This window comes from Eimeria acervulina, genomic scaffold (assembly GCF_000499425.1).
Source record: "Eimeria acervulina Houghton genomic scaffold, Eah_scaff249, whole genome shotgun sequence".
In the NCBI taxonomy this organism is placed as follows: domain Eukaryota; phylum Apicomplexa; class Conoidasida; order Eucoccidiorida; family Eimeriidae; genus Eimeria; species Eimeria acervulina.
In genome coordinates this window covers 19444-44966 of record NW_013549971.1, presented here as the reverse complement: position 1 = coordinate 44966, position 25523 = coordinate 19444, and the positions used below count along the sequence as shown (strand labels likewise).

The 25523-nt window shown below is 51.6% G+C and overlaps 4 protein-coding genes across 4 annotated transcripts; 2 read left to right on the top strand and 2 right to left on the bottom strand.

Annotated features, from left to right (window-relative positions):
* Positions 1 to 157: 157 nt before the first annotated feature.
* On the bottom strand, positions 158 to 1519 carry EAH_00028430 (hypothetical protein, conserved; the record flags this gene model as incomplete). The annotated part of the gene is made up of 1 exon (XM_013396337.1): positions 158 to 1519. The coding sequence occupies one exon, from the start codon at positions 1517 to 1519 to the stop codon at positions 158 to 160; it is 1362 nt and encodes a 453-aa protein (XP_013251791.1).
* A 4588-nt stretch (positions 1520 to 6107) lies between these two features.
* On the top strand, positions 6108 to 7322 carry EAH_00028420 (hypothetical protein, conserved; the record flags this gene model as incomplete). The annotated part of the gene is made up of 1 exon (XM_013396336.1): positions 6108 to 7322. One exon carries the CDS (start codon positions 6108 to 6110, stop codon positions 7320 to 7322), a length of 1215 nt encoding a protein of 404 aa, XP_013251790.1.
* Positions 7323 to 8291: 969 nt separating this feature from the next.
* On the top strand, positions 8292 to 9485 carry EAH_00028410 (hypothetical protein, conserved; the record flags this gene model as incomplete). The annotated part of the gene is made up of 1 exon (XM_013396335.1): positions 8292 to 9485. One exon carries the CDS (start codon positions 8292 to 8294, stop codon positions 9483 to 9485), a length of 1194 nt encoding a protein of 397 aa, XP_013251789.1.
* Positions 9486 to 11828: 2343 nt separating this feature from the next.
* EAH_00028400 (hypothetical protein, conserved) lies at positions 11829 to 21880 on the bottom strand (the record flags this gene model as incomplete). The annotated part of the gene is made up of 7 exons (XM_013396334.1): positions 11829 to 13814; positions 14492 to 14573; positions 14738 to 17353; positions 17482 to 19204; positions 19345 to 19534; positions 19685 to 20152; positions 21302 to 21880. 7 exons carry the CDS (start codon positions 21878 to 21880, stop codon positions 11829 to 11831), a joined length of 7644 nt encoding a protein of 2547 aa, XP_013251788.1.
* Between the last annotated feature and the right edge of the window lie 3643 nt (positions 21881 to 25523).

Sequence of the window (25523 nt, the reverse complement as noted above, 5' to 3'; positions counted from 1 at the left end):
TTGTTGAAACTCAAGATGTAGCAGTTAAACCAATCCAATCCGGGAGCAATTGAAACCCTAGGTCTTCTTGAGCAGCACAAGCAGATCCCTTAGTGTGCGTGTGGCGCACCTCCCCGTCTGTTTTCTTCTTTTTGCAATTCAGATGGATATATGTCCTCTAGAGAAGAAAGAGCGCAAGCACGAAAAGGCTGTTTTCTTTCATGTCTTCATCCTCGCTTACACTCATCAATGTCATCAATTTCTGCTGGCCCAGGTCTTGGCTTCTCCGTCTCTGATCGTCAACAATTTGTTCAATGAGATCGTTTAATCTTTGTTCATTCCAGTTATTCTCCAGAGATTTGAAAATGAGCGGGTCCATGTAGCCGTGGGAGGTCGACTTGAATCTGGTTCTCAGGAAACGAAGGAAGTCCCCGCTAGGAAAAGGCAGTTCGCCTCCCACCGTTACAAATGATGCGGCTTTCTTCGCATCGCTTTCCGTCATTTTCACCAAACTTAGGCCAAAAGTATTTGCAAACCGATCGAAAAAATGGTAAATGTAGTTGTCGTCTTCCCTTTGGGCATCTTCTATTCGAATGACATCTGCCAGTTTCGCCGCTGTTTTCATAGATACAACCGAAACAAACACCTCATCATCGTCATCATCGTTGTCTTCAGGTATATATCCCTGTCCATCCTGCGGAAGCAGCCTCAGAAACTCTTTAAAAGTGACAGGCTGTTCTCCCTGAGAAGGATGTCCATAAGTACACCAGTGTTCTCCAGCAGGCATGTCTATGAGGGGAATAGGAATGCCGTGTTTAGTGGAAATTCTCTCCAATCTTCCGAGTGCACGAAGTCGCTCGCTTGATGCATCAAAGATGGCCGTGATGAGTTTGGCCTGTTTAACGAAGGCTCGCCTTTGTTCCTCGCTGCAGTCGTCTTCAGGCAGACTTTTAAAGAAAATATTCCTCTGATCCTTTAGTACCTCCCAAGCATCTGATCCCTTTAAGCGCAATCCTTTTCCAACTGGACTGAAATGATGTTCAAATGCCTTGCGAACAGTGTGCGAAGCCGCCTGCCATGCTTCGTTCAGCTCACCCACGCTGTTTTCGAACTGCTTTATGCAGATATCCACCTCTGATTGCTCTGAAGGCTTCTGCATATCGGGCGTAGGAAGCTTAGGTATGTGCATTTTTTGCTTCACCGCCACCGCAGCTACCAGGGACACCAGCAACGTTACAACGAGCGCAACAGATCCAACGGTCAGCAGTTGCCTCCCTCTGACAGGATCACCGGCATGCACAACGGGTGTAGGTTCACTCACACCGCCCGAGTTCTTCTCTATTGAGACATTTCCGTCGTCCTCGTCTGGCAGCTCCACTAGAAGGTTATCACTCAGGCTTTCCTGGCTGAAGTCCAGGGCCCAGTGGCGAGGTTCTTTTGCGGAGTAATTTGCGGATGCAAACCCAGCGGTCATGGTCCGCGCTCCTAAATCAAAAGTATTGAGTCCCCCATTTGTTCCCGTTTCTCCATGCCAATCCATTTCAATGGAGTGGGGCAACACCGGGATGGCCGGGGAGGGATGTCTTCCTCGCGCAAGAACAGGCCCTTCTGCGAAAGGCACAAGTTTTGTAAAACAGGGTCAAAATACCGAATTCAGAGAGAATATATATACACTGCTCAGTGTGTCAGGCGGGTAGCAGGCCCACATGAGGTGGATCACCGGCTGTAGTGCACCGGGATAACAATGGTGCTCAGGCCGGTCCTCTAGCAGCCAATCGAGCAGAAAGAGTAAAACAAACAAATTTTCATAGAAATGAAACAAGTAACATTGGATAGAAGAAGAAGGCTTGATGTTAAGGCTGCTCAGCAAGGGTCCGGGACTGGCAGAGTGTGGCACTGCCGCCCACGCGCTGGCACGCTACGGGGTGACTGGGGGAGTTCTATTGTTCTTGGTCTTCCCTCTTAAGATGATGAAACGCTAATGTGTTCGTTAATGGCTCTGCCTGTTATTTAGTTTAATAAAGTGAAGATTTGCTGATGATAGCGATAGATAGTAGAGTATGCGCCGAAATTTGTGAACATAGGGTAGCACGTAGTAACAGGCGCGGGTGAGAGCTGTTCACTACATTTGGCGGCTGCTCCGGGATATTAGAACCCGAAACTGAAGACATTAATATGTTGTTTTGCAATCGGAACCAAGTGGTTAAAAACAGATGCACTCATGCACATACTACACAACGAGAACATCCTAGGTGCGGGCCATCGACAGGTCGAAGGAGAGAGGGAACACTGCATGCTGCACGGCAATGCCGGATGATAATGACGGAGGTGCGACCGTCGAGTGATTAACGCGCCTAAGTCTACTTCCAGGGAGTATCCTGTATTCGACAGAGGCAAACCCAAATCGTGTTGCCGAGGCAGTTGCCTCTGTAAGGCTGACACAACATGGCAACCTTCCTTAATGAAATAGACCTACAGTTCACGAGTATAGATCAGATGGACCGGGAACGGTAACGCAACGGAAGCGCACAGACTCTGCAGGAAATTGAAGAAGCATTACTTTCTTGTAGAGTTAACTAAAGCTCTGCAAACGGGAAATCGTACAGGGTACGCTGAACGATTCCAAACTAGAGTATTGGTGGATTTCAGGGACGGCTCGCACGAGGTCAGGACAACCCAACAAAGGCCAGCCACCTCAGCCATCCAGCATATATTGCGCTCCACGAGCTAGGGGGCCCAATGCGCGGTGCAGCGTGTAGATACCAGTCTCGCAAGAGCACAAATTTGTTGGGGATTCCTATGTCCCGAACTTGCAAGAGAGAATCGCCGTCAGTCTTGGAGGCGGTACCACTAAGCACAGAGAAGGAGAAGGCTATTGCGTACGTGTCAGACGAGTCCACTCCTAGAGAGGCTGATCCAGAAGTAGTGGGCCACGATGTTCGAGACTGACTCATCTTCCGTCAAAGCACGGAGTGCGGTGCCATATACAAGTGACGGCAATATCAAGCTTACGGATTGCGGCACAGTGTTGTTCCACATTGTTGTGTTTAGGACTTCGCGCATATTTGCCAGTTCGTAGTGCGTGGAGCGTTTTGATTCGTAGACGAGTGTTGATTGAAGAATTTGAGTTTACCGTGGTAGAGGGGCCAGCGGCGTAATAGAACTAGATACAAATTGAGGCAGACGACGTTCCGAATGATTGACTTGGTGGCGGCAGTATCGTATGATTTATTGCTGGGGCTCGATTGGTTAAGGGCTCATGAAGTGGAGCGCGTACGTACGTAGATGGTGCTAATGAAATATTACTGAGCAATTAGGGTATAGCTGCGGAGGCACAAGAATCCCCGGATGAGATGGTCAACCCAAACAAATTTGTTGCAGCAGGAGTCGGGATGGCGGAGAAGGACGTTTCAGCCACCCAACAATCTCCAATGCGGAATAAGCAAGAAAATGGCTATGGCCTGGCTACCGATTATGGGTGACCAAGGAAACCCCACTAGCAGTTAGGAAGTGGAACATATTCTGGATAAGCGTGGGGAAGCTGAGCATGTTGAATAAATCGTAAAGTAGTGCAGCGCCACAGAGGAGTGGCACTCTCCGCTCGAAAAGGGCGCGGTCGGGGTGCTCAACCCGCTAACGGGTCACGAGGGGAGTCGCATTATTCTCGGTCTTCCCTCTTAAGAATATGAGGCGCTAATGCGTTTATTAATGGTTCTGCCCGTTATTCGGTTTAATCAAAGGAAGATTTTCTGACTATAGCGATAGATCTACAGTGTGGACCGAAGTAGGGTTGAATCGGCTACCACGCAGTAAGAAGCGTGGGTGGGAGGTGTTCACAACGCTGGCGCTGACGAATGCACAGAAGCTGGCGAAAATTGTTCATTACTAAGCTCAGTTCTGCCACTTCCAACAAAATTTTCTAATGCTTGCCTCAAAGCTCCACTTTCCCACCAAAGACACCTCCATTAAACCCTCTATAGCTCAGGGCCGGCACGCGACTTCCGCTGCCCCGCAGCGTCAAGGCGCTGTTTTCATTAACTGCCCATTTCCTACTTTTCGCCAAAGCCAATTGTGAACGAGTCATTTAGCCTATATGTGAACGACATAAAGGCATAGCTTACAAAATAACACACAAACCAGTGTTGCGAAATGAGGACCCTGGCGAGTTCTATGCCGCCTACAACTGCAATGTAAAAATAAAATGAGAAAATATAGGAGCAACTATATTATCCCACTGTATTTCAGTTGGTTATTGTCATTATCTCGTTATTCTGGGGGCTTGTAGTTCCGGCCAGCTTAAGCATCATGGATAAGTTTTGTGTCGATTTGCACAGTGGCATTAGCAATCTGCAGTCTGCCCTCGTGTAAGTTGGTTACAGAGGGCCAAGCTTAACAACTGTCCACGCAGTTAGTGCATGCATTAAAATTGCAATAGGGTAAACTTGCTTCTGTTGTTGCCTTGCAGCAGGAGTGCCGGGCCGGCTCTTCTCTGCACGCAGCACCAGCCCCGTAGGGCATGTGCTGCGGTGCTCAGCATACCTTGTGCAGCAGGATCTGTGTGAAACTGGTCCCTTTATGTCTACTTGCGGGTACGCTGAGTATGAAGGGCCACGTACGTGTTCAACAAGTGCTTGCAGTATTCGTGCGTGTAGCAAAGGTGGCTTGGCAGCATTTGCACGTGCAGCTCCCTTGCAGCAGTTGTTGCAGCAAGATGCTCTACAGCTCATGGCCTGCTCCTCTTCGAACCAGACCCAGACCCCCGCCGCACGTAACGCTATGCCCAAGATGCCTCGTGGCTGTAAGGGAGGTCAAGGAACTCTTACACCTTTTGGATGTCTTGCAGTTCAGGGCAGTCCCCGGGTTAGATCAAGACCTGTCGTTACAGTTGGGAAAAAATGCGTAGTCAGTGTGTGCAACTGCGAGAAACGAACATTCCACCACAGCAGGGTTGCATCGCCCATAGCAGTGATTATCAGCGAAGATGCTTAAGAAATGAAAGTGCCTTCGCTGTATCCACTAGGAACCTGCGCAACGGAAGTGCACCTGAGCCGATATGCCAAGAAAAACCCAGCGCTGGTGAGAGCAGCCGAGAAGGACAGCCGAGAGCTTAGCCCCTCTAACCTACGCTCACTGGGGTATCACCTAACTTCATTTTGCCGACAGACCGCAACTTATCAGTGGCAGGGAGACCACCAGATGCACGGGTTGCAGAACAAATCGTTGCAACAATTGCTACAAAGCAGCTCCACATGCAAGAACAGTCATGCACCCTTTTCTGTATGCACTAACACTGAAACAGTTGTTGAACACTCACTGGGCCGAAAGTAGGCAGCGTGCAGTTAGGTAAACCAACATGCACCAACTTCGGACAGACCACGCCACGCCATGGTACAGACCATGTTTCAACATGCACCCAACTGCCACTGCGAGTAGTAAACCTGTTGTCTATAATGAAGCGAGCCCACTAGTCATTTTGCATATGTCTTCTTGGCGCGTAAGTGACGCGCACCGCGCCAGAGTATTTTCCGGATGGTCCAACGAGTGCAGGAATCACTTTTTCGTGCTTTTATTTACCACTTGCAACGTGTTGGAGCCCATGGGTGCGTAATTTTCCCTTCGGAGTTGCACAGCTGGAGCCGTGAACAGACATAAAGATCGCATGTGTAAGACAAGGCTGCACGACACACCGTAGCAGCTCGTGAAGGACTTCCAAGGGCAACCGAATGCCATTAGATCAGAAAAACTTCAAGAACTAACTTTCAAACACCATGCTTGCCTTGAAAGCCCCTCCAGTCACACAGTTGCTTGCAAGTCACAGCGGCCTTCGCCCGATCACCAGTCTCTATTGTGGGCCAAGATTACCGAGGGTACGCATTCTCCCCTGACGTGTCGCAGCGTGTGTGCAATGCTTACACGGAAATTATTTTCCCCTTAGTTTTTGTCCTATTTGTCCATTTCAGCACAAAATCATTGTTCGAATGCCACCGTCACCCTACCAACAGGAGCCACCTCGGTTCCTGTGTGTTTCGTAGAGACTGTTCTGCTATGTTTTTCTGGACTTTTGCCCACCAGCCCACCCGAAGGCGACCATATGCTTTGCGACCGTTAATCCATTTTTGCATTAGATAATGGAGGGTCAGCGGGGAGACTCAGGTTCCTCGTTGTTGGAGGATTTGGACCTGAAACTGGGGGGCGTTGACGCAACACAGCCCGGGCCAGGCAATGCAGACGACGTTGACGAACTTACTAAGAAGGGCGGCGTTTTTCTTTCCCTTAACTCCAGTGGAAAACAGGTTGGAGCGGTTAAGCCACTGCTTGCCGCTTTTTTATTGCTACTGATGTCGGGGGCCCTTCTCCTAGTGTCCAGCAGGTGGAGATCCCACAGACTTGGCCTACGCAGTGAAAGGATACGGCTATCTTTGGATGATAATTGCATGCATAAGTACTTGGATGATCTCAGTTTAGCAGCGAAGGGGATGAATGACACATGGGAAAGCTCAGCATTGCCCGTGCGGGAAGCTTTTATAAAACACTTCACACCTTCGCTTGAAGACGACCAAGAGCCCCCTGAAGATCCGTTGGCAATTATCAGGGACCACATCGCCAAGATGCAAGAGTGCAAAATTCCATCTGACTCTTGTCCGAAGGCTCGCATTGACTTTGCGCACCACTTGCAGCTGCTACGTAGCATTTGCCGCGCAGTCACGCTTCGCCTGCAGGAATTGGAATGGCTCGCCAAATTGAACAGGGAATTCGATGTGCCTGTCCCTGTTCCTGGTTACGAAAAGCCTTATAGTCACTCTGACGGAAAAGACAATAACAGCATGGGCTTTGGGATGCGGGCAGTTGACTTCTTGGCCTCCCTAGAGATGGTTGGCGGTGAACGCACGCAGCCAGTGGATGGAACATTAGCAAGAGGACTTATATTTCTGTTGTCTGTAGAGAATAAGCATGACGTCTACAACTTGGTGGTTCGATATTACTTTCAGTATTTCCTTCGAGCCTTTGGAGACGTCGATGCACTCCACCCCACCCGTCCAATTGCCAAGTACCAGATTCCTTATAATGGAGAGTCATTTCAAACTGGAGCTTTGATAAAAGCAGCTGCACATTTATTCAGTGAATCCGATAACACATCGAGTTACGAAAGCGTGCGAAAGATTCACCGAATTGCGGAGAACTGGACGTCCACAGGAGTAGTGAGAGCCACGGAGAACCAACGGAAAGGAAATGCAGACAATTTCGAAAAACGGTTGAACATGAAAAGGGAACAAATGCGGGCGTTGCTAAAGGATGGCATACCATCAGATGACCTGGTAATTATTGCGTTATTCCTTCTATAGCCTGCTTGCTTTTTTTTGTGCGCACGCTGCCGCTTGATACCAGTTTGGCAGCGGCACTGCTCCGCATTTGTAGTGTATGGGCTCATGAAAGTTGCTGTTGTACTAGCACGTTTGACACCAACCTTGCACATAGCTCTTTTTGTGGAATATTTGCCCAACGTACGGGCATGCACGCGACAGCCACTGAAACCAGTCTCCTTTTCTTTGCACTATGACAAGGTCGGAGTGCGGAATGAGGATAAAACCTCGTTTTGTAGAAGAGCAAACATAATAGGAGTTTCACGTGCATCGCCTCGGCGATTAGTTGTTCGTGCTGCGCATGTGCATATCGAATGATCCAGCAGATCCTGATATACAAGAAAACCTGAAATGCCGAAATTCTTCGCAGTTTAAAACAGGTTTTTATACTTTTAGTTCCCAGTTCCAAAGTATTGGTGCATATGGGTTTGGGGTATTTCCTTTGGAGCTAAAGTGCCATGGCGGGATATCGGGAACAATAGGTACTTTATGACAGTGTTGCACAACACGTGCACCGCAACAACTGGTGACGGAATTAAAAGTAGTCCCACCAGATCCCCAAAAGTTCGGAAAATACCCTTTTTAATAATAGATCTGAATTGGAACTGCCTGAGTCTAACTAATGGGCAACAAGACACGGCGGTCGTTGCCCGACCCGCAGTCTCCTTTGTGCGCGAACTTGCCTCAGGGCGGGCATTCTACCCTGATGCGCGCCATTGCGTATTCAGTGCAAACATAGAAACCATTTTTACCGTAGCTTTTGTTTATAATTCATTTCAACATAGAACTGTTATTCGAACGTCACCGTAACACTGCCAACTAGAGCCGTCCTCTTTCCCACGTCCCTTCAGAAAGAGAGCGTTCTGCGATGCTTCTCAAGAGTTTTGAGATCGAGCCCACCGAAAAGCCCCTATATGCTTTGTATCCATTTATATCTTTTTGCATTATGCAATGGAGGACCAGCAGGGAGACGCTGATTCTTCTTTGTTGGAGTTGAACCCTCTTGAGGAGGGTGGTAGCGCAGCACAGCCTAGCCCACAAGATGCAGGCAACGGCGAGAAAGTGGCCACAAAAGGTGGAGTTTTCCCTTGCTGGAAGTCCAGTGGGAAAGGGTTTGGAGTGGCTAAACCGTTGCTCGCTGCTGTCCTATTTTTCGTACTGTTGCTGGAGGTTTGCTACAGTGTGTCTCCGAGGTTCGGACCCAACCTGAAGACGCATCATCTACCACTGGACGATGTAAGCATGCAGAAATACCTCAACAGTCTCAACACAGCAGCAGAGGCGATGGAAGAAGCCTGGGAATCCTCAGGATTGCCAGCGCGGCAAGCATTTCAAAAACACTTCACACCGTCGCTTGCAGACGGTCAATTGCCTCCTCCAGACCCATTGGCGACTATCAGGGCCCACGTATCCAGGATGCGGAGATGCAAAGTTCCACCTGATTCTTCTGTAGCGGCGCGGAGGGATTTCGCTAGGCACCTGCAGCTGCTACGGTGCATTTGCCGCACAGTCACGCTTCGGCTAGAGGAGTTTGAGTGGTTCCTCTATATAACAGAAGACTTCGACGTGCCGATCCCTGTTCCTGGTCACGACGAGCCTCTTAGTTATCCCGATGTTGAAGGGCTCGAGGGAAAGGTAGAAGACGGCTTGTCGGCAGCTCACTTCTTGAAAGCCGTGGGGCTGTTTGGCGGTGAGAGCAAGCAGAAGGTCAATGAAATGTTAACTGACAAGCTCACATTTATGTTGGCTATTGAGAACAAACATACTGTTTACAACTTGGTGGCCCGATATTATTTTGAGTCTTTCCTCCAACCCTTCGAAGGAGACGACGCCACTCCGCCTGCTGCCAACTACAAGATTCCATATACTGGAGAGCAATTTCAAACCCGAGCTCTGACGAGAACAGCTGCGCGTATATTCAGTGAATTTGATAATACTACAAAGTACGCAAACGTTCGAAGGCTATACCGAATTGCGGAAAACTGGACGCCAAAAGCAGTACTGGCGGCTACGAAGCAGCAAGAGGAAGCAAATGCTAACAACTTCAAGAAACGGTTAAACGCTAAAAGGAAACAAATGCTGGTGCTGCTAAGGGAGGGAATCCCTTACAATGATCTTGTAATTGTTGCATTATTCCTATTATAGTCTGCTAGTTTTTTTTTGTAAGTTCTATGCCACGAGACAGCACTCCTACCGGGACAGTGTTGTGCATTTGTGGTATACGGGCTCCTGACAATTGCTGTTGCAGCAGCACACTTGACGGCAATCTTGCAAATAAAACTACCTTTTTATACGGGCCCAACAGACGAGCACGCGCCCAGCAGTTACTGAAGTAAGTCTCCTCCTTTTGATCCTGTGACGAGTTGGAATGCGAATTGAAAAGAACCGTGTTGCGTGGGAAAGCGAGTCCATTACTTGCTTTAGGTGTACACTCTCGGCGAATAGTTGTTTGTGCTGCACGAAAGTTTGCCCCACATGATATCGAGGGATCAAATGCAATTTCACGAGGAGAACGCAGCTTCACAGATGTGCAGCTGCCGAACAAATGACAACTCCTATCAACAAGCAGGCGCGGGAGCGGCAGAACTAAAGCAACTTTCAGAATTGTGTAGGCGAGAGGACTACATTTCAGTTAGGGAGTAGAGTCAATGGAAAGCGCAGGTCGAAATGTCACCATGCAAGGCACCTGTGAAGCTTCGGAGGTAGATTGTTGACGAATCGGTCGACGGGGAAGCTACAACACTATTACCCAGCTCACTAACCATCAAGCTATTTCATACAATTCTTTAATGAAAACAAAAAGGAAGACTTTTACGTTAATCCACCACCTTTGGCTCGTCTTTTCTTGGCCTTTCCTGACGTTGGCTGCAAAGTGCCTGCAGTTTTCCCCGTCTGCCAGTGCCCTCCAAAGACTCCATCACAATGTATGCTTTGTAGTAGATCCTTCCTTTTGTATTAGATCCTTCCTTTAAGGTCGAATGAATGCCCAGCAGCCTGAAGGAGGTCCACCTTTGGACGTATTAACTCCGTAGCAGGCCAACGGGGAGGGAGCAAATCGAAGACCCGTTGGCACTTGTGAGAACGCGCGGGAAGGATGCGCAGCTGCAAAATCCCGTTTAGCTATTCATCAGCTTCGAGGCAGGGGTACGTTCTGCACTTCTTGCTGCTATAAAGCTTCCCCCGCACTGTCGTTGTCCGCTTAGAGGAGACGCACACGAGCAACATGAGGAGTCATCCTTACCAGTGCTATTTGCCGACCCTGACACGCCCTACGAACTTCCAGATCTAGAAGTCAAGAAAAACACGGAGGTTTGAGCTTTAACACAGCAGTCATTGGAGGCAATGGAGTTGCCAGGCAATGGAGGCATGCAGAAAGTGGATGCGCAGTTGAATGGGTAACTCACGCTCCAGGTGGAGGAAGTAAGTTTCTTACGCAGCGATATTGTCTCCAATGTTATTGAGCATTTCGTTGATGCCTGTTATGTTAGCTTGCTAGGTTCTACCGTCGCTATTTCTTTCTGTAAGGTAATATCCTCCAGCCGTTGTCGAGGGTTTTCGTCAACTCAAATCACTCTTTCAGAAGGCACGGGATGTTTATCCAACATAAGTCGTTAGAGGCTGTCTTGAAGGCAGCGAAGGAACAACGCACTGCGGTTTCCGCAAAGGAGTTTGTATACCCAATGAAAAACAGCATTGGGATAACTTCACGATTTTGCTTATTGCAGACCGTACTCCTGGCGTAGTGCTTATGTGGGCATGCCAGGTGATCTGAATTGCATCCCAGTAGGGACCCTGCTCATGGGTCCTATTTCTGGTATACCACCACCAAGGTTATAAGGAGTGTAGCAGTGGCGGTAGAGGGGTTTGTGGCTTGACAGTTTGGCCGCTACACCGCACAAAGCTGTCTTCTCCTTAGCTGCGAGACACACTAGAGAAACGAACACGTTCCAATTTCACTAAAATATCTGCTAGTTACATATAATCAACTTTACCGCATACGTCCACTTGCTTGGCTTGCGCCCACCCGTCTGTTCGTGTATACGTCTTCGACTTATACATCAGCTTTTCATCGTAGCCGATTCGTTCTTGGCCAACATATTTGTCTCATGCTGCATTTTGATGAGTTCAATTGTGTGCTCGCTTTCTCTTCTGCTCATTTGATTTGAGCACTTGAGTTCAGTCTTGCACACAGTCCCCGTGTTGCACTGTTACACATATCTCAGAAGACGGAGGATCCTATGTAGCGCAAAATACTTTAGTCTACATACGGCGCAAATTAGAACAGTCGGGTTACAAAGGAACGAAGGCACAAGCCGAACTGCTTGATTATTTTTATAGCAAGAGGGCTGTGCTGACGTGGGTCTCCACATAGTGCCACGTCGGGAACAGAGGCAAGCACTCCGTCCACCACCGGCAGAGGCTTGAGGAAAATTTGCCGCTGTATGGTTGCTGCTTGCGGTGCAGTTGCTACTGCTACCTTTTAGTTGCTCACTGCATAGGGGACCTCACCCAATCGTTAAAAGAGCACTGAGCCTGTTCCGATAGCAACAGCTCCATTTCTCTATCATCCCCCTCATCGTCATGATTTAGGCGGGTTGCACCTCTTGCAGAAGCCTCCCTCGGAGCCTCCAGTCGTCGTTCAGCGCAGCCAGTCCCACCCGCTGAACGGTCGACTTCCGGGGGCAACTTCGCTAACACCTTCTGGGGCCAATGCGCCGCACCTGTTGCTGCGCTGCCGCTGCTGCTAGTGCTGCTCACTAGCGAGCTGCAACTTGAGCTGCTAGAGGCTTGTGAAATTGCTGTCCTGAATATGCTGCTCTTGGGGGTGATGGGGATTCCGTCTTGCTGTTGCTGTTGCTGTTGCTGTTGGTCGCGATAAGCATCTGCTCTAGCCTTGAGAGAATGCACAAATGAATTCCTTCTCGCGGATTCCATTTGCTGCTGCGGTGGTGGGTCCTTTTCCAGATGTCTCTTGTGCAGCTCTTCCTGCTTAAATGTATCATGTGCTTGGGCGGCGGCAGCACGTGGACTTTTCGAAACGGACGAACACGCCAAGCCACCAAGAGAAAGACGCACAACGACTCTGTCCTGTTGCTTAGTTGAAACCGTTTCTTCTGCTGCTTTTTCTGCTTCAGCACTTGCTGCTGCATTCGATGCTGTCGCTGTATTGAGTACGACAACGGGACCACTTGCTCCAGAGCTGATCAGCTGGGCTCCTCTAGAATTCCTGCTGCGGTCAGTTGATGCTCTCGGCGTACACTGCAGGGACCGAGTCACGAGACCAGGGGTTCCTTGTCCACTGGGGACAAACGATTCTCTGCTCGAGGAACTGCAGTCGTTATCCTCATAGCGCGGCAGAGCTTGCTGTTGCTGTCGTTGCTCTTGCAGCGGTTCCTGAATGTGGTGGAGGTGCTCCTGTGTGGCAGAAGTCACCCATTCGCCACTACCAGTGGACACCTTCCGCGGAGTAATGACTTTTAGGCTATTCTTGTGGCCGCTTTTATTGCCGGGCTGCAATTGAGGAGGTAACTCCACGCTCTCGTTCCTAGGGGCCGCTGGTCGCGGAGTTGCAAACGTTTCCTTCAGCCCATCCAGCAGCTTGTCAGTGCTGCTGCTGCGGCTGCTGCAGCTGCTGCGCCTGCTGCTGCGTTCTGTGTGAGTAAGCAGTGCTGATATTTTGCTTTCAAGGCGAAGGGCTTCACGGACGCGGTTGGCGCACTGCTTGACTGCCTCCAGGCGCTGTCCTATGTGGGGAGCAGCAGTAGCAGCAGGTGTAGAAGCAGCGGCAGCTTGCCCGGATGGTCCTGAACCAACGGCCATAGGAGTTAGGGGAAACGTTTCAACGCAGCTTCGAGGAGTTGCGACTGCGCTGATAACTTGTTTTGAAGATAGCCGATTTTCTGCTGCTGCCGCCGCAGAAGCAGCCGCTGGTGCTGTTGCGGCAGCACCAAAGGCTGCATCAGACCAGCACTTTTCCCGCTGCTGATTCACCAGGTGTTGATGGTGCTCTGACGGGGGAGGCGTAGTGCTGCTGGAGCTGCACGGGAAGACTGGATGGGCTGGCAGCATCAACACCGCCGCAGCTGCAGCAGCAGCTGCTGCTCCTGGACTACGAGCCGAGAGCAGCAGAGGCGTTCCCTTGCTGGCGTGCTTCTCTTGCTGTTGTGCCTCTTCTTGAAGTAGCGTCAAGGAGAGGTTAGCCACCTCACCACAACCGCGAGACGACTTTCCCGCACACAATACTCCTTGCCCTTGCCGCTGTTGCCCTGGGTTCTGCTCCGGATCCTGCTGCGGACTCTTGCTGTTGTTTGCTTTGTTGTTGCTCTGGAGGAGAGAATCGCGCTGTTTTTTCGATAGCAACACCACGTTAGGCGACCTAAAAACAGCAAGTTCTTCTGTAGCTGGATCTTCCGGCAGCATCAGCTGCTGCCGCACGAAAGCCATCAAGCGCGCGTCTCTCCTTCGCAGCAACTCCTGATGGACACAGAAGCAACACAGGGGCAGCAACAGCAGCAAACACTCTTGCGTGTGCTATGAGCTGAGTTCTTCCTGGTGCACCACCGCAGGATGCTGTTGTAGCAGATTTAGCGTGAGCAGTATTAACCCCACGAACAGTGGCTTGTGCGATGCAGCTGCTGCATACATCCCGGGTGGCCAAGTGAGGGTGCTGTAACATTTTTTGCTGCAGTAGAAAATGTCTTCTCTCTTTTCTAAGGCGCCTCTTTGCCTTTTGGACAGCAGCAGTAACGGCTGCATCTGTTGATTCTGCTCTCATGAGGTGCATTTGTTGCTGCTCTCTGAACGATCTGTCCGTCGATGAGGCTGCTTCTGGTGCAGCAGCAGTGGCTGCTTGGCGCACAGTTGCTATTGATGCTGCTACGTTCCTCTGAACATAAATATTAGGAAAAGCCAAGCCGCATCATGTTCCAGGTGTACTTTTGAGATGGTTGGTGCCTGCTGATCATGCTTTTGTGTTTGCGCCGGCATCTCCGTCCCCCTGATCATTTTACCAGAGGAACCGCCCAGGCGTTTTCTGCTTGCGTTGTCAGAAACAAAGAGCATGCTGAAAGTGTGATTAGCATGCAATGCAGCCGGGCTTTGGGACATAAAGTTGCAGTGTTGTGGGGTAGGATGGACGAAAATGCCCTCACCTTTATAGAGGGTCGCGGAGGCGCAGGAGATTCCTTAGTGGGCGAATCTGCTGGAACTTCCTCTTCATGTTGCAGGCGCTTCCTGCATTGGCAGACGCAAAGGTGAGAGCAGCACGCCAGCAATTCACGTAGATGTAGTGTAGCGCAGGCAATTCAATCTGGTGTTTTGTAGCCATGTGCTTCTCTGTGCCTCCGTCTCTCTTCCTCTAAGTATGCATGCTTGAATATATTCCTTAAAGTGCTCACGCCAATCCACTAGCCTTTAGCCTTTGCTGCAGAGCCATTTCCTTGACTTTGTTTCTCCGGAGCTTCAGCTCATCCAGGGGAGTTAGCTGCTGCTGCTGCTGTAGTTGCTGCTGCTGCCTCAAGCGTTGCCGCTGCTGCTGCAGCAGCAGCAGGTGCCGCTCTCGCCGTTGCTGTTGCTGGGGCCCCGTGGAGCTAGGGGCAAAAGCGACTGCATTAGTGCTTACGCTTGGCTTGCCCGCTGCTGCTGCCGTTGGTTTCGCTGCTGCTCTCTTCTGCTGCTCTTGCGGCCTTGAATACTGCTGCTGAGGTACACGCCTTTGAAGCACCGACTGCTCAGTTTGAGTTGCCGCCTCATCTGGCTGCTCCGCGCATCGCTTCGCTAACAGTGTTTTGGAACAGGCGGATCTGCTGTTGCTGCTGCTGCCGTTGCTGTAGCTGTTGCTGCTGGTATTGCTGTTGCTGTTGTTGCCGTTGTTAGTGCTATTGTTGTTGCTGCTGCTGTTGCTGCTGCTGATGGCGTTGCGTTGCGTGTGGCGCTTGCTGTCGGTGGTCCGTGCTGTCTTCCCAGCAAGCACTGCTTTTCCCTGAGGCTGTTGCTGCTGTTTACCTGACTTGTTCTCGCCAGTTGCTTTTCCTGGCGGTGGTGCTTCTGTCTTTGCTTCTGCAGCTTCTGCAGCTACACCTGCCTTTGGAGTTGCTGCTATATCAGACTCTGAGGCTGGTGCAACAGCAGCTTTAGCTGGAGTGACTGATGCCGAAGCGATAGCTGTTGCTCCGACCGAGGATGTAGGCGAGGGACTTCCTACAGAAATGTTTGCTGGCGCTTCGCAAAAGGGGTGCTGCTCCTGGCGTTGTTGCTGTTGCCCTTGTGAATTTATTGAAGTGATGAGTTCTGCAGATGCTGCTTTTCCCACAACAGAGAGCGCAGCTGTGGCTCCCCCAGCCGCTGCTACTGCTGCTTGTGGTTGTGTTGCAGCTCCTCTTTTGTCTGCCAAGGATGCTGCTCCAGTGCCGTTTGGTGTTGGCGGTTTTGCTGCTGAGTGCTGCTCTGGGGACTCTGCCCGTGCAGGACCTACGTGCTGCTGCAGCAAAGAATGATCCTTCTTCTTGAATAAGGAGGGAAGCTGTGGGGAAGCGGAAGTAGCAATCGGCCCTTTTTGTTGCGGTTGCTGCTGCTGGAATTTGTTGGCGGAGGCAAGATGGTTTTTTCGGACTGCCTTTTGCTGCTGCTGCTGCTTCTCGTGCTGTTTCTCGTCGTGCAGCAGCTGCAACACGGCTTCTGAATACGGGTCATGCTGCCGCCTCCTGGGTGTCCCTGCAGACCGCTCTCGTTTAAAGGAAACTGGACGGGTTGCGGCTGCTACTGACGATCCGGAAGCCACTAAGGGCTCATTATGCCTAGGGGTGGATTCTCCGCTGCAATAGCTACTGCTTTCTGCGAGCGATGATGTGGAAGTAGGAAAAGTCTGCTGCTCGTGTTCTGGTGATGCTTCCGCTGCGCCTTCTGCTCCCTCGGATACACCCGAAACTGTCAGACCCTGCTGCTGTCCTTGCCGCCTTACGCCCACCGCAACACTGGGGGTTTTCTCGTGAATACGTCTTGCTGCTACTTTAGATGGTAACGCTACTGCTCCCCCTGGGGCTGCAAGCGCTGACACTGCTTGTGTTGCTGGGTTCCCTTGCGCCGCCCAACGGCCCACTTTCTCAGGTTCCTCTGAAAGGTCATCCGGAAAGAACGACGAAGAACCTTTCTGCGTTGCTGCTGCTGCTGCTGCTGCCACTGCTGCTGCTGCTGCTGTTGGCGCGCTTGCAGCAACAATACCTTGAGACGCCTCAATCTGCCTCATGAGGATGTCTAGCACCTGAAGAACTTTTGCTTGCTGGTCTCTCTCTGCTGTCGGAGGAACGGCGCTTCTGCTTGCTGCGGACTCCTCGGCTGCTGCTCCTGCTAGCTCTGCTGCTGCGGCGACGCCATGCCCGCAGTAAGGGGATTTCAATTCTCTGCGTTGAGAGCAGGGCTGGTGAAGTTGCTCAGCAGACAGGGCAGAGCCATGCGCAGCTTTATTTGTTGCTTCTGCTGGCCTCCCTGCTCTCGTTGGATTTCGTCCGGGCGTTGCAGCCCCGCCCCTGCCCCAGTTGCTGTTGCCTTCTCGGTGCCTCTCCATCTGCTTCTGTGAAGGAACAAGCCGTTCAGTACAAAGTGAGCTGCTGCTGCTGCCGCTTGTCCGCCTGGCTCGGAATGACGCAGCGACAGAGCTGTCTGCGTGCACGCTCATGTTCGGAAGCGTTTGTTTCTCCGACACCTGCTGTTGGTGCTGCTGCTGTCTTTGGTTGTGATGCTCCTGCTGCTGCTGCTGCTGCCGCTGCTGCTTGCTGGGTATTTGCTGCTCCTGTTGTAGCTCTTCATCTTCCTGCAGCTGCTGTGCCAGCCTCCTTAGCTTCTCTGCCAATGCCTTGCGCTCTTCGCTAGAGACGCCCATTCCCTGCTGCTGCCTCTGTGCCGCTTGCACAGCAGCAGCAGCGGCAGCAGCAGCAGCGGCAGCAGCTGCAGCTGCACTTTCCTGCTTCTGCGCCCGGATTTCTGTTGCAGGAACTCTGAAGATCCGCTGAAGAGTCCTGAGCAGCCATAAACAGCAGCAGCATAGTCACAATACAGAGCGCAAATCTAGCTGTGCGTAGAGTGGGGCACGGGCAGCAGCAGCTGTTGCAACATGTGTGGCAGCAGCAATGGGCAAGGCTCTCACAGATCCAAAGCAGAACATTTCTCGGATTCCTGCTGCTGCTCATCCTTCTGCAGCTGCAGGTGCTGCTCCTGCATGTGCTGCTGTTGCTCCTGCAGGTGCTGTTGTTGCTCCTGCAGATGCTCCTGTTGTTGCTTCGTCAGATGGGCAGCTGACACAGTTCTCAGGGCCCGCTGTTCCTGCTCTTGGTGCTGCTGGGGGCTGCTGTAGCGCGGCCCCACAGCTGCAGGCTTAGCCGCAACACTCCTGCTCCTTCTTTCTGCTGGTGGAGGTTTCGCTTTGGTTTCACTCGCCTGCTGCCTGCACTGCTGGGGCGACACTTCCCTCTCTTCTTTCACTGTTGACACTCGAGAACTGGGAGACCTGCTGCTGCTGCTGCTTTTGGGGGGAACTGCAGCAAACACACCAGCCTGCTGCTGGCGCCGTCTCATTGACAACTGCCTTCTTCGTGGAGAAGCCACGCGTCGGCCGCTGCGTCTCGGCTTCGCAGCGGCCGTAGCAGCTGCTGTTGCCTGGGTCATAGCCAGCAGCTGAAGTCTACGCTGCTGCAGTTGCTGCTCTTTCTGGTGCAAGAACATCATCTCCCGGTGCAGCGCTGTCTCTGTGTCGTTCGCCTGCAAGACCGGATGCCCTTTAGGAGGTTGCATGTGGGGCATCTCTGGAAGCATCTGCGAGCGCATCAGTTGTTCGAAACTCTGTCGATCCGCCTGCTGCTGTGATTGCTGCTGTTGCAGCTGCAGAAGCCGTTCCTCCTCCTGTAGGAGTAGCAATTGCTGCTGAAGTGCCTGGTCTGCGCCGTTGTACGGCTGGTGCTTTTGCGGAGACGTGATAGACACCTGTGAGGGGGTCAGAACGTCAGCCAGCTGCTCGCTAAACCGCTGCTGATGCGGCTGCTGCGGTTGCCACACGTGTTGCAGGTGCTGCTGCTGCCGCTGCAGTAGCAACAAGTCATGCGTCCTAACTTGACTTTCCAGCTGCGCTTCCTCTTCTGATACAAGCAGGGGCTTAATCATGTCCAAGATGCTACCTGCGTAAGCTGCAGAAGCACTAGGAGACCTCTGAGCAGCAGAAGCGGCTGCACCATTGTGTTGCTGGTTCTGCTGCTTGTGACAGTGAGAGGTGGGCTTTGCAGCGTGCGTATCCGTAGTGCAGCTGCGGCTGCGCGCTGGGGAGGGACAGATGCTCGTTGCGACAGGCTTGGGGTTCCTGCCAATTTTTCCTTCCCCTGGACCTGAAGCAGCAGCCGAATGCGCCTCGTCAGGAGCAGCGGGAGCGGATGCTGCAGTCGTTACGTATTGTTCGTGTTGCTGACGTTCCAAAAGAAGGGCGTCCTCGGTGCTCGGAGAGCTGCTTCTGTGCGATCCTTGCTGCATGCTGTGGGGCGGAGAGGCTGTAGCAGACCGGCTGCCACAAGGCTTCGGTATCTTGCTGCGGCTGCTACTCTGATGACTGCAGGCGCGGATTCGCAGCAAACGCCGCCTCAAGAGAGCATATATCTCTGACGTATAGACAGCTGCTTCGGGCTGCATGCCCTTCTGCGCTGCTGCAACGCCAGAACTAAACGCTGCTACTGCTTCCGCAGCAGGATTCCAGCTGCCGTTTCTTGAGCTGTCTTTGCAATCAGGACCTCTTCCTTCGTTTGAACAGCCCGTTTCTGCAGGAGATGCTGCGATGGGCATGCATGCATCAATCCATTGAAGAACCCACCCTGCTAGCTCGTCTGCTTCTGCGGAAACAAAACAGAACACCATATTGATTTTTCGGAGTGTTGCTTGTTACCCGTGACTCTGTATTTCGTGCTGCCTTTTGCTTATGCCGCTTTTTCTTGCTCTGGGTTAGACCACTACAGCTGCTGCCGCTGCCCACCTAGCATAAGGCAAAGCAGTAGCAGGCTTGGGGCCTTCTCTTTGGTAAACCCAATTCTTTTAGCAAGTGACCCATCTCCAGACAGCGTATCAACCAGACTGTCTGCTTCTGTCTCTTCGGTGAATCGTGCCTGCGTTATTTCCGCCGCCTCTTCGGCAAGTGTCCGTGGCAGCGCGCACAAGCAAGTAAGCTGCAGCAGCAGGAGCAGCAACACCAACCAAAACAGCACTAGCGTATGCGACGGCATCAATGAAACAAGGTGACGAAATACATCAGCAAGCAACATGACAGTGTGCGACTGCAGCACGAGAAACGGCAGGGATGGGGTTCCGGCATTCACCTGTATCCAGGCGTCTCTTAGTTCATCCAGATGCTTTGCGTCTGCTGCCGCAATTTGCAGGACCGTTTTCAACAGCTGTTGCTGCATCTCAATTTCCCCAGATGACCACTGGTCCATGAGTTTCCAGTTGCGTTGTTTTTGCTGCTGTTGCAGCTGTTGCAGCTGATGTTCCTCTTGCCTAGCAAGCTGTTGCAGCTGCTGCAGAGAATGAGCGAAGGAGTCAACTCTGCCAAGAGCAGCTGCAAAGTGGAGCTGCTGCTGCTGCAGTTGCTGCTGAAGCTGCTTGCCGTTCCTAACGTGGCGCAGTAGCCCCTCAGCAGCAGCGTGCGTCTCTTCTGCCAGCCTTGATATCTCCACATAGCACTGTATAATTTTTTGTAGCGCCTCTTGAGGCTCGCTGCTGCTGCTGCTGCTGGTGCTGCGGCGGAGAAAGCGTGTCTTTGCCAGCAGCTGCTGCTGATCTTCGAGCTGGACTCGAAAGCCCTGCAAAGTGCTCAGGGCTTTCTTTAATCTGTGGCGTAGCGACCGGTCCCCTTTTTCTGCGTCGCATAGAGCAAATTGCTAGGGGCTGCAGCTCTCAGCCCTCCACGGAAGCAGCAGTTGCAGAGGAGTTACTTTTAGGGTTGACAAAATGCAGGGGTGTTTTCGAGGTTGCAAAGCCTCAAGGGAAGAAAGTGCTTCTTAAGAAATGTGGATACCTCCTTGGGTTGTTATGGCTTGCAGCAGACGCGGCAGAAGAACGGCGCTTTGAGAGAAGCCGAGAAGATGCAGGAAGGACTGCCAAGTGGAGAGATTTACAGCACTTATCAAACAAGTACGGGATGCCTGAAGAAGCAAAGTATGGAGTAGATAGTGAAAAATGATACAGAGGCAGCCGCTGCAGAACCAGGGAAGACGGAAACACGAAGGGTCGAGAAGCAAGCCAAGAGCGCAACCCTAGAAGAACCAAACATTCAGAGAAGAAGAAATCCAGAGAGACAAAACAAGCACGTTAAAAAACACAGAGCTAACAACAGAGACAAAAGATATAAACGGATACAGGGAGAAGCAAGGACCGGTGTACAGAGAAGCACCAGTAGAGAAACTGTCTAGATACAGAGCCACATACAGAGCTAGAGGGAGAGCGGAACGCCACAAGGAGAGCAAACAAACAAACAGAGGCCATCTATTGAAGTGTCCTACATCGCTCAAAGATCTCCAGGCCGGTAATAGTCCTTCGATCAACTCCTCATACCCAACGACCCAGCAGCGCGGGCTGCCCCTACTGGCGCTGCTGCTGCTGCTGCTCGGACTTGTTGCACTACCTCCAACCCCGCGCTCCCTAGCATCAGCTAAAATGGGAGAGTGCTGTAGCAGTGGTTTTAGCTGCTGCACAGCTATGGTAGAAGCATGAGGTTTCCTCGCAGCAGTGGCAGCTGTTTCTGTTGCTTCATGCGGTCCTTTTGCTTCTGATGCTGTGGGGGGCTCGAATGCAGCAGCAGCAACTCGCAGCAAAGCGGAACTTTTGCCGCGTCTCCGTGCTCTCGCAAGCAGCTGCAGTCCGGTGTGATCCCCCTGAGGTACGAATTCTATGTAAGCCACCTCGCCGGAAAACCCCTCGACGATAATGCAGCTTACAGGCTGGTCCTGCGGTAGTTGTAGTAGCTGCTGCTTCTGCTGGTGCTCCGCTGTGGGCACGCGCAAACGAGAAGGGCTGTTCAAGCAGCCGTTACCGCTGCTGTTGCTGCTGCTAGAAGGTAAACAAACTGACAAGGGCTGCGGCCGCGAGGCACTGGGAAGGCTTACGAGAGAAGATGCAGCTGGATTCCCAACTGTAGCACTGCTGCCGCTGGGCCCAATCCTGCTACTGGAACGGCGCAGGCTGTAGGGGGAATACGAAGTCTGCGGGTTGTTGCTGCAGTCCTCAGCCTCCTCGTGAGTCCCGGTGGGCCTCGCGTGGGGGCTCCCCAGGTTGCACTGCACTGCAGCAGGCGGTTTCCAGCTAAGCGGGGCTGTTTCAATCGCTGTTGTTGCCGCTGAAACTTCTGATTTGACTTCTTGCTGTGGCTGGGGAGTGGGGAGAAGCAAGAGGGTGTCCGGAGTAGAGAGGCTTTCGCCGCCACTGGCAGAAGCGACGGTACTGCTGGAATACTGCCTGTCGGTTTCATCTTGAGCCGAAGGCAAGATCTTCAAACTGGAAAAGCCTCCTGCAGCCATTTTAGAGATCCGGTAAGGGGCCTAGGGGACTGGATCGGGACGGACGGTCTGGGTGTTAAAGCTGCCCTTGCTGCCCGATCATGACAGGTAGAAACCGTCACGCAGAAGATTCAAAGGCAGAAACACGTAAGGGGACAACAGCAACAGCACCCATTTCCACCTATTAGACAGATACAAATTTAAGACTTGCGAGCCAAACAGGGGAAGCCGCCAAGGCGAAGTGATAAGAAGAGTTCGTTCCAAACGCTGCGCCGCGTGGAGTTGCAGAACCTCCCACTAGCTTGGAATGCAACAAGAGCAGCCGTCAGCCAAGGTAAGAAGGACAAATGACCCCCAAAAAAGCCAAGTTTCAACTTGAGTAGCTTCTCTCTGACCTGTTGTGTGGGTGCTGCCCAATGGGACGGCAGCTGGGGCTGTGTAGAACTATGGTAAGGACAATCAAGGTTTCTGTTCCAACCCAACTTGCCTAGGCAGGGTCGGGCTTTGCGATGTGACTCTTCAGTGACACTTGTCTGGCTGTGTCTTCACGGAGGTACGTTGACCTTGACGCTCGAGTCCAGAAAGGAAATGAATTCGGCGACCGTTGCGGCAAGTGTGTAGTGCAGAGGCAGTACAATAGCACTCAAATTTGGCCTGTAGAGGTCTACCCGGCAGAGAGAGTAAAAATAAATTATTATTAGAAATAAATCAAGTCACTTCAGGCAGGAAATAAGTCCATCAGGCTGAGAGTGGTCGGCAGCTACGTAGGGTCTGGGGCTGGTGTGAGACTGGTACTGTTGTCGGGGCGTTGACCCGCAAGGGGCCCTCATCGGAAGAAGAATTGTCATTACTCTTCCCCCTATAGAAGGAATAGGCAGTTCTTTGATATGCGCTAAGTGTAGGGTGTATTTATCGAGTGTGCACCTAAATAGGCGTACAAAGGACAGACAAGCAGTGGTAGCTGAGAGCACTGTCCAGTACAAAGTGTGTCGGCGGGAGACTGAATGCAACGAGGCAGAGTGGTAGTGTGGGACCGGAACAAGCTCAGAGACCTTGCCAAGACAATGAAAAAATTTTAACTTTGTTTAAAAAAACGAATTTCAAGTTAAAATATTGGGTTTCAGTGCACGCAAAAGCCGCTGTTCCAGTGAACACGCAGCAGTCTGCTGCGGGCTGCAATGATTACACCAGTGGATAAGCCATGAAATACCCAGCATGTACACGCCCAACGCTGAAATTCGATGTTTTCCTCGGCTTTTTAAGTTTTAAGCAACTAAACAGACCCTCGAAAGAATATTGCTTGCCTTCCCTAGCTGCTCCCGTCCTTTGGAGGCCCCAAACACGGGCAGCGCAGGTCGTCCAGCAGGTCTGTACATCTGCAGCTGCTTCCACTGATTGTGTTTCCTGATTGCCCACATGCGTGCAGTTCGAAGCACGATGATGCAGTTCCAACTGTGTGTTTTTTCAGAATAGTGTAAATGTATAGCACCTAACCCTGCATCTGAGAACGGATCCCAGGGCGGTCAATGACTCCCAGTAGGCCCGAAATCCACCCGCACAAACTTGGTGAATTCTCATTAATTTTGTTTATACTAAAACGTTGAAATAAGTTCCTGTCGTCCCCCAAACGTACGTTAAGCTGACTACGTACTGGCGTTGTTGCCCAGCCGGGAGTAGAAACATGCCACCGCCGCGGGGTTGGTGTAGTGGTTATCACGTCTGCTTTACACGCAGAAGGCCGCGGGTTCGAACCCCGCACCCCGTACGCTACTGCTCGCTGTGTACTGAGAGGAGAGACGTATTTGTTTTCTGCTTCTGTAGGCATTCACTACCAGAGATTCGATTGCCCTTTCCTACTCCGGGCAACCTGAAATACAGGAGCGGAACGGAACCGCTAGGAAACCACACTTTGTGAGCCCCAAACACTCGTTTAGCTTGCTGTTGGTCGCAGATAGCAATATGCATTAAACTAGAATGCCTGCCTGTTTGCACTCCCCTGTCAGGCCAGGGGCAAACACGGGAACCAGGCACGTAAGCGTTTGCTATCGTCACCCGATAGCATACGTTTACTTGCCTGGTGACGGACGCGAGGGGACTTGATGCAGATGTGCTGCGTTCCAGTAACGCTCAATAGCCCTGATCCTGTTACTCCGAGTGAGTGGCTGCTATTAGTCGTACTGCCGCTAAAGGCTAGTTTTGCTATGGGTTCTGACGGCGCTGCAACTTGCCACCGAGCACGAACACTACGCTCAACAGCAAAACTGAAAACTGGAATCCCTAGTCCTCAACCCTTAGCTACCTGATGTCACAAGCAATGCCCAAGTTGCTTTTGCGCCTTGCAATTCTAGAGCGATGACAGTTGACAATATCCATAGGGTATATCTGAGTCATTGCCAAAATCGCTTCATTCCGTCGCAGCCAAGGCGATGCAAGCGGTTGTTTTTCCCTCCAAGATGTTGCACCTTTCGTGCAGGTCGGAATTGACACTAGAAGGGATTTCACTATTTTTGGGCCTTCATAGTTGCAGCAGCCGTTTGCTGGAGCTTATAAAAATCTCTATCGTAAAATGTGTTTCTAAACTTACCAGCACTGGGGTGTTAGCCCCCTTACATTGCAATGAGATAGCGGCCTTCTGCATCACACCGAAGCTCAATTATTTTTTTTAGATTGCGTTTTTGTGTGCTGCGGAAGGACGCCATCATCCCGGCGAGTTCAACCCTTTCACCTCACTGTCCCCTCTCCGCTGCGCATCCTGCCGAATGCCTGTGTCTTGAGGAAGGGCCTTCGTTTTAACCTTAATCCCTACACCCTAATAAATATGATGCCGAGGGCAGCTGTAGGTCTTCAGGTGCATTTTAAAGTCAAAAATACAACTCAAGAGTAGCACGAAAGTCCTCCTCTGTCGCTGTATGACGGCTCCCGCTATATACGGACGGCCGGCAAAGGCGGAGGCATTCTCCATGAATTGTTTTGCCAGTAAAGACATTTTCGACTAAATGGAAAGCAGGCATTGCCTTCGTTCAAATGCGTTGAGGCGCTTACCCGTTGGTTGTTCCCCCAGGGGAGGGCAGAGCCAGATCACTATCCCTTACACGAGTGGAGACAAGCGCTGAGCTTTTGGCAAAAATGCTTGCGGAGCATCTAAAGATTTACCTGTTCATATTTTTCCAAAGTGCCTTCGGTACTAGTTACTGCTATGCGTCAGACCCTTCAACTGTGGTGGGTGGGTTATTTGCTCGCGTGTGCCCCCCTGAACCATGCGGTGCCACCAAGTGCAAGACGCGTCGTCGATCATACTCGAAGACCCCAGTGAGCTGCAACAGAATCAAAATACTTATGACAGGAATTCTACGAAAAACAAGTATCCACCCATCCAGTCGCCATGCGCCCTGAGCACAGGTTTTGGGTTGCTCTGAGAAGAGGCGTCCTACACGCGTTGCAACGCACATTCCTGCGGTTAGTGCGGCAGGGCAACTCCACATGCAAGCTCAGCCAATGCCTCCATTTCTTCTTCTGCGGGCATTGTTGTCCATTGTTTATCTCTTACTTGGTCCTTCGTAGGCAGCCTGCACGCGGTAAAGTCAATAAACGAACTTCGGACAGGCCCTGCAACAATGGTAAACTGCAACTTTGGTTGCAAGGCATCATCGCATGAAATGGTGCA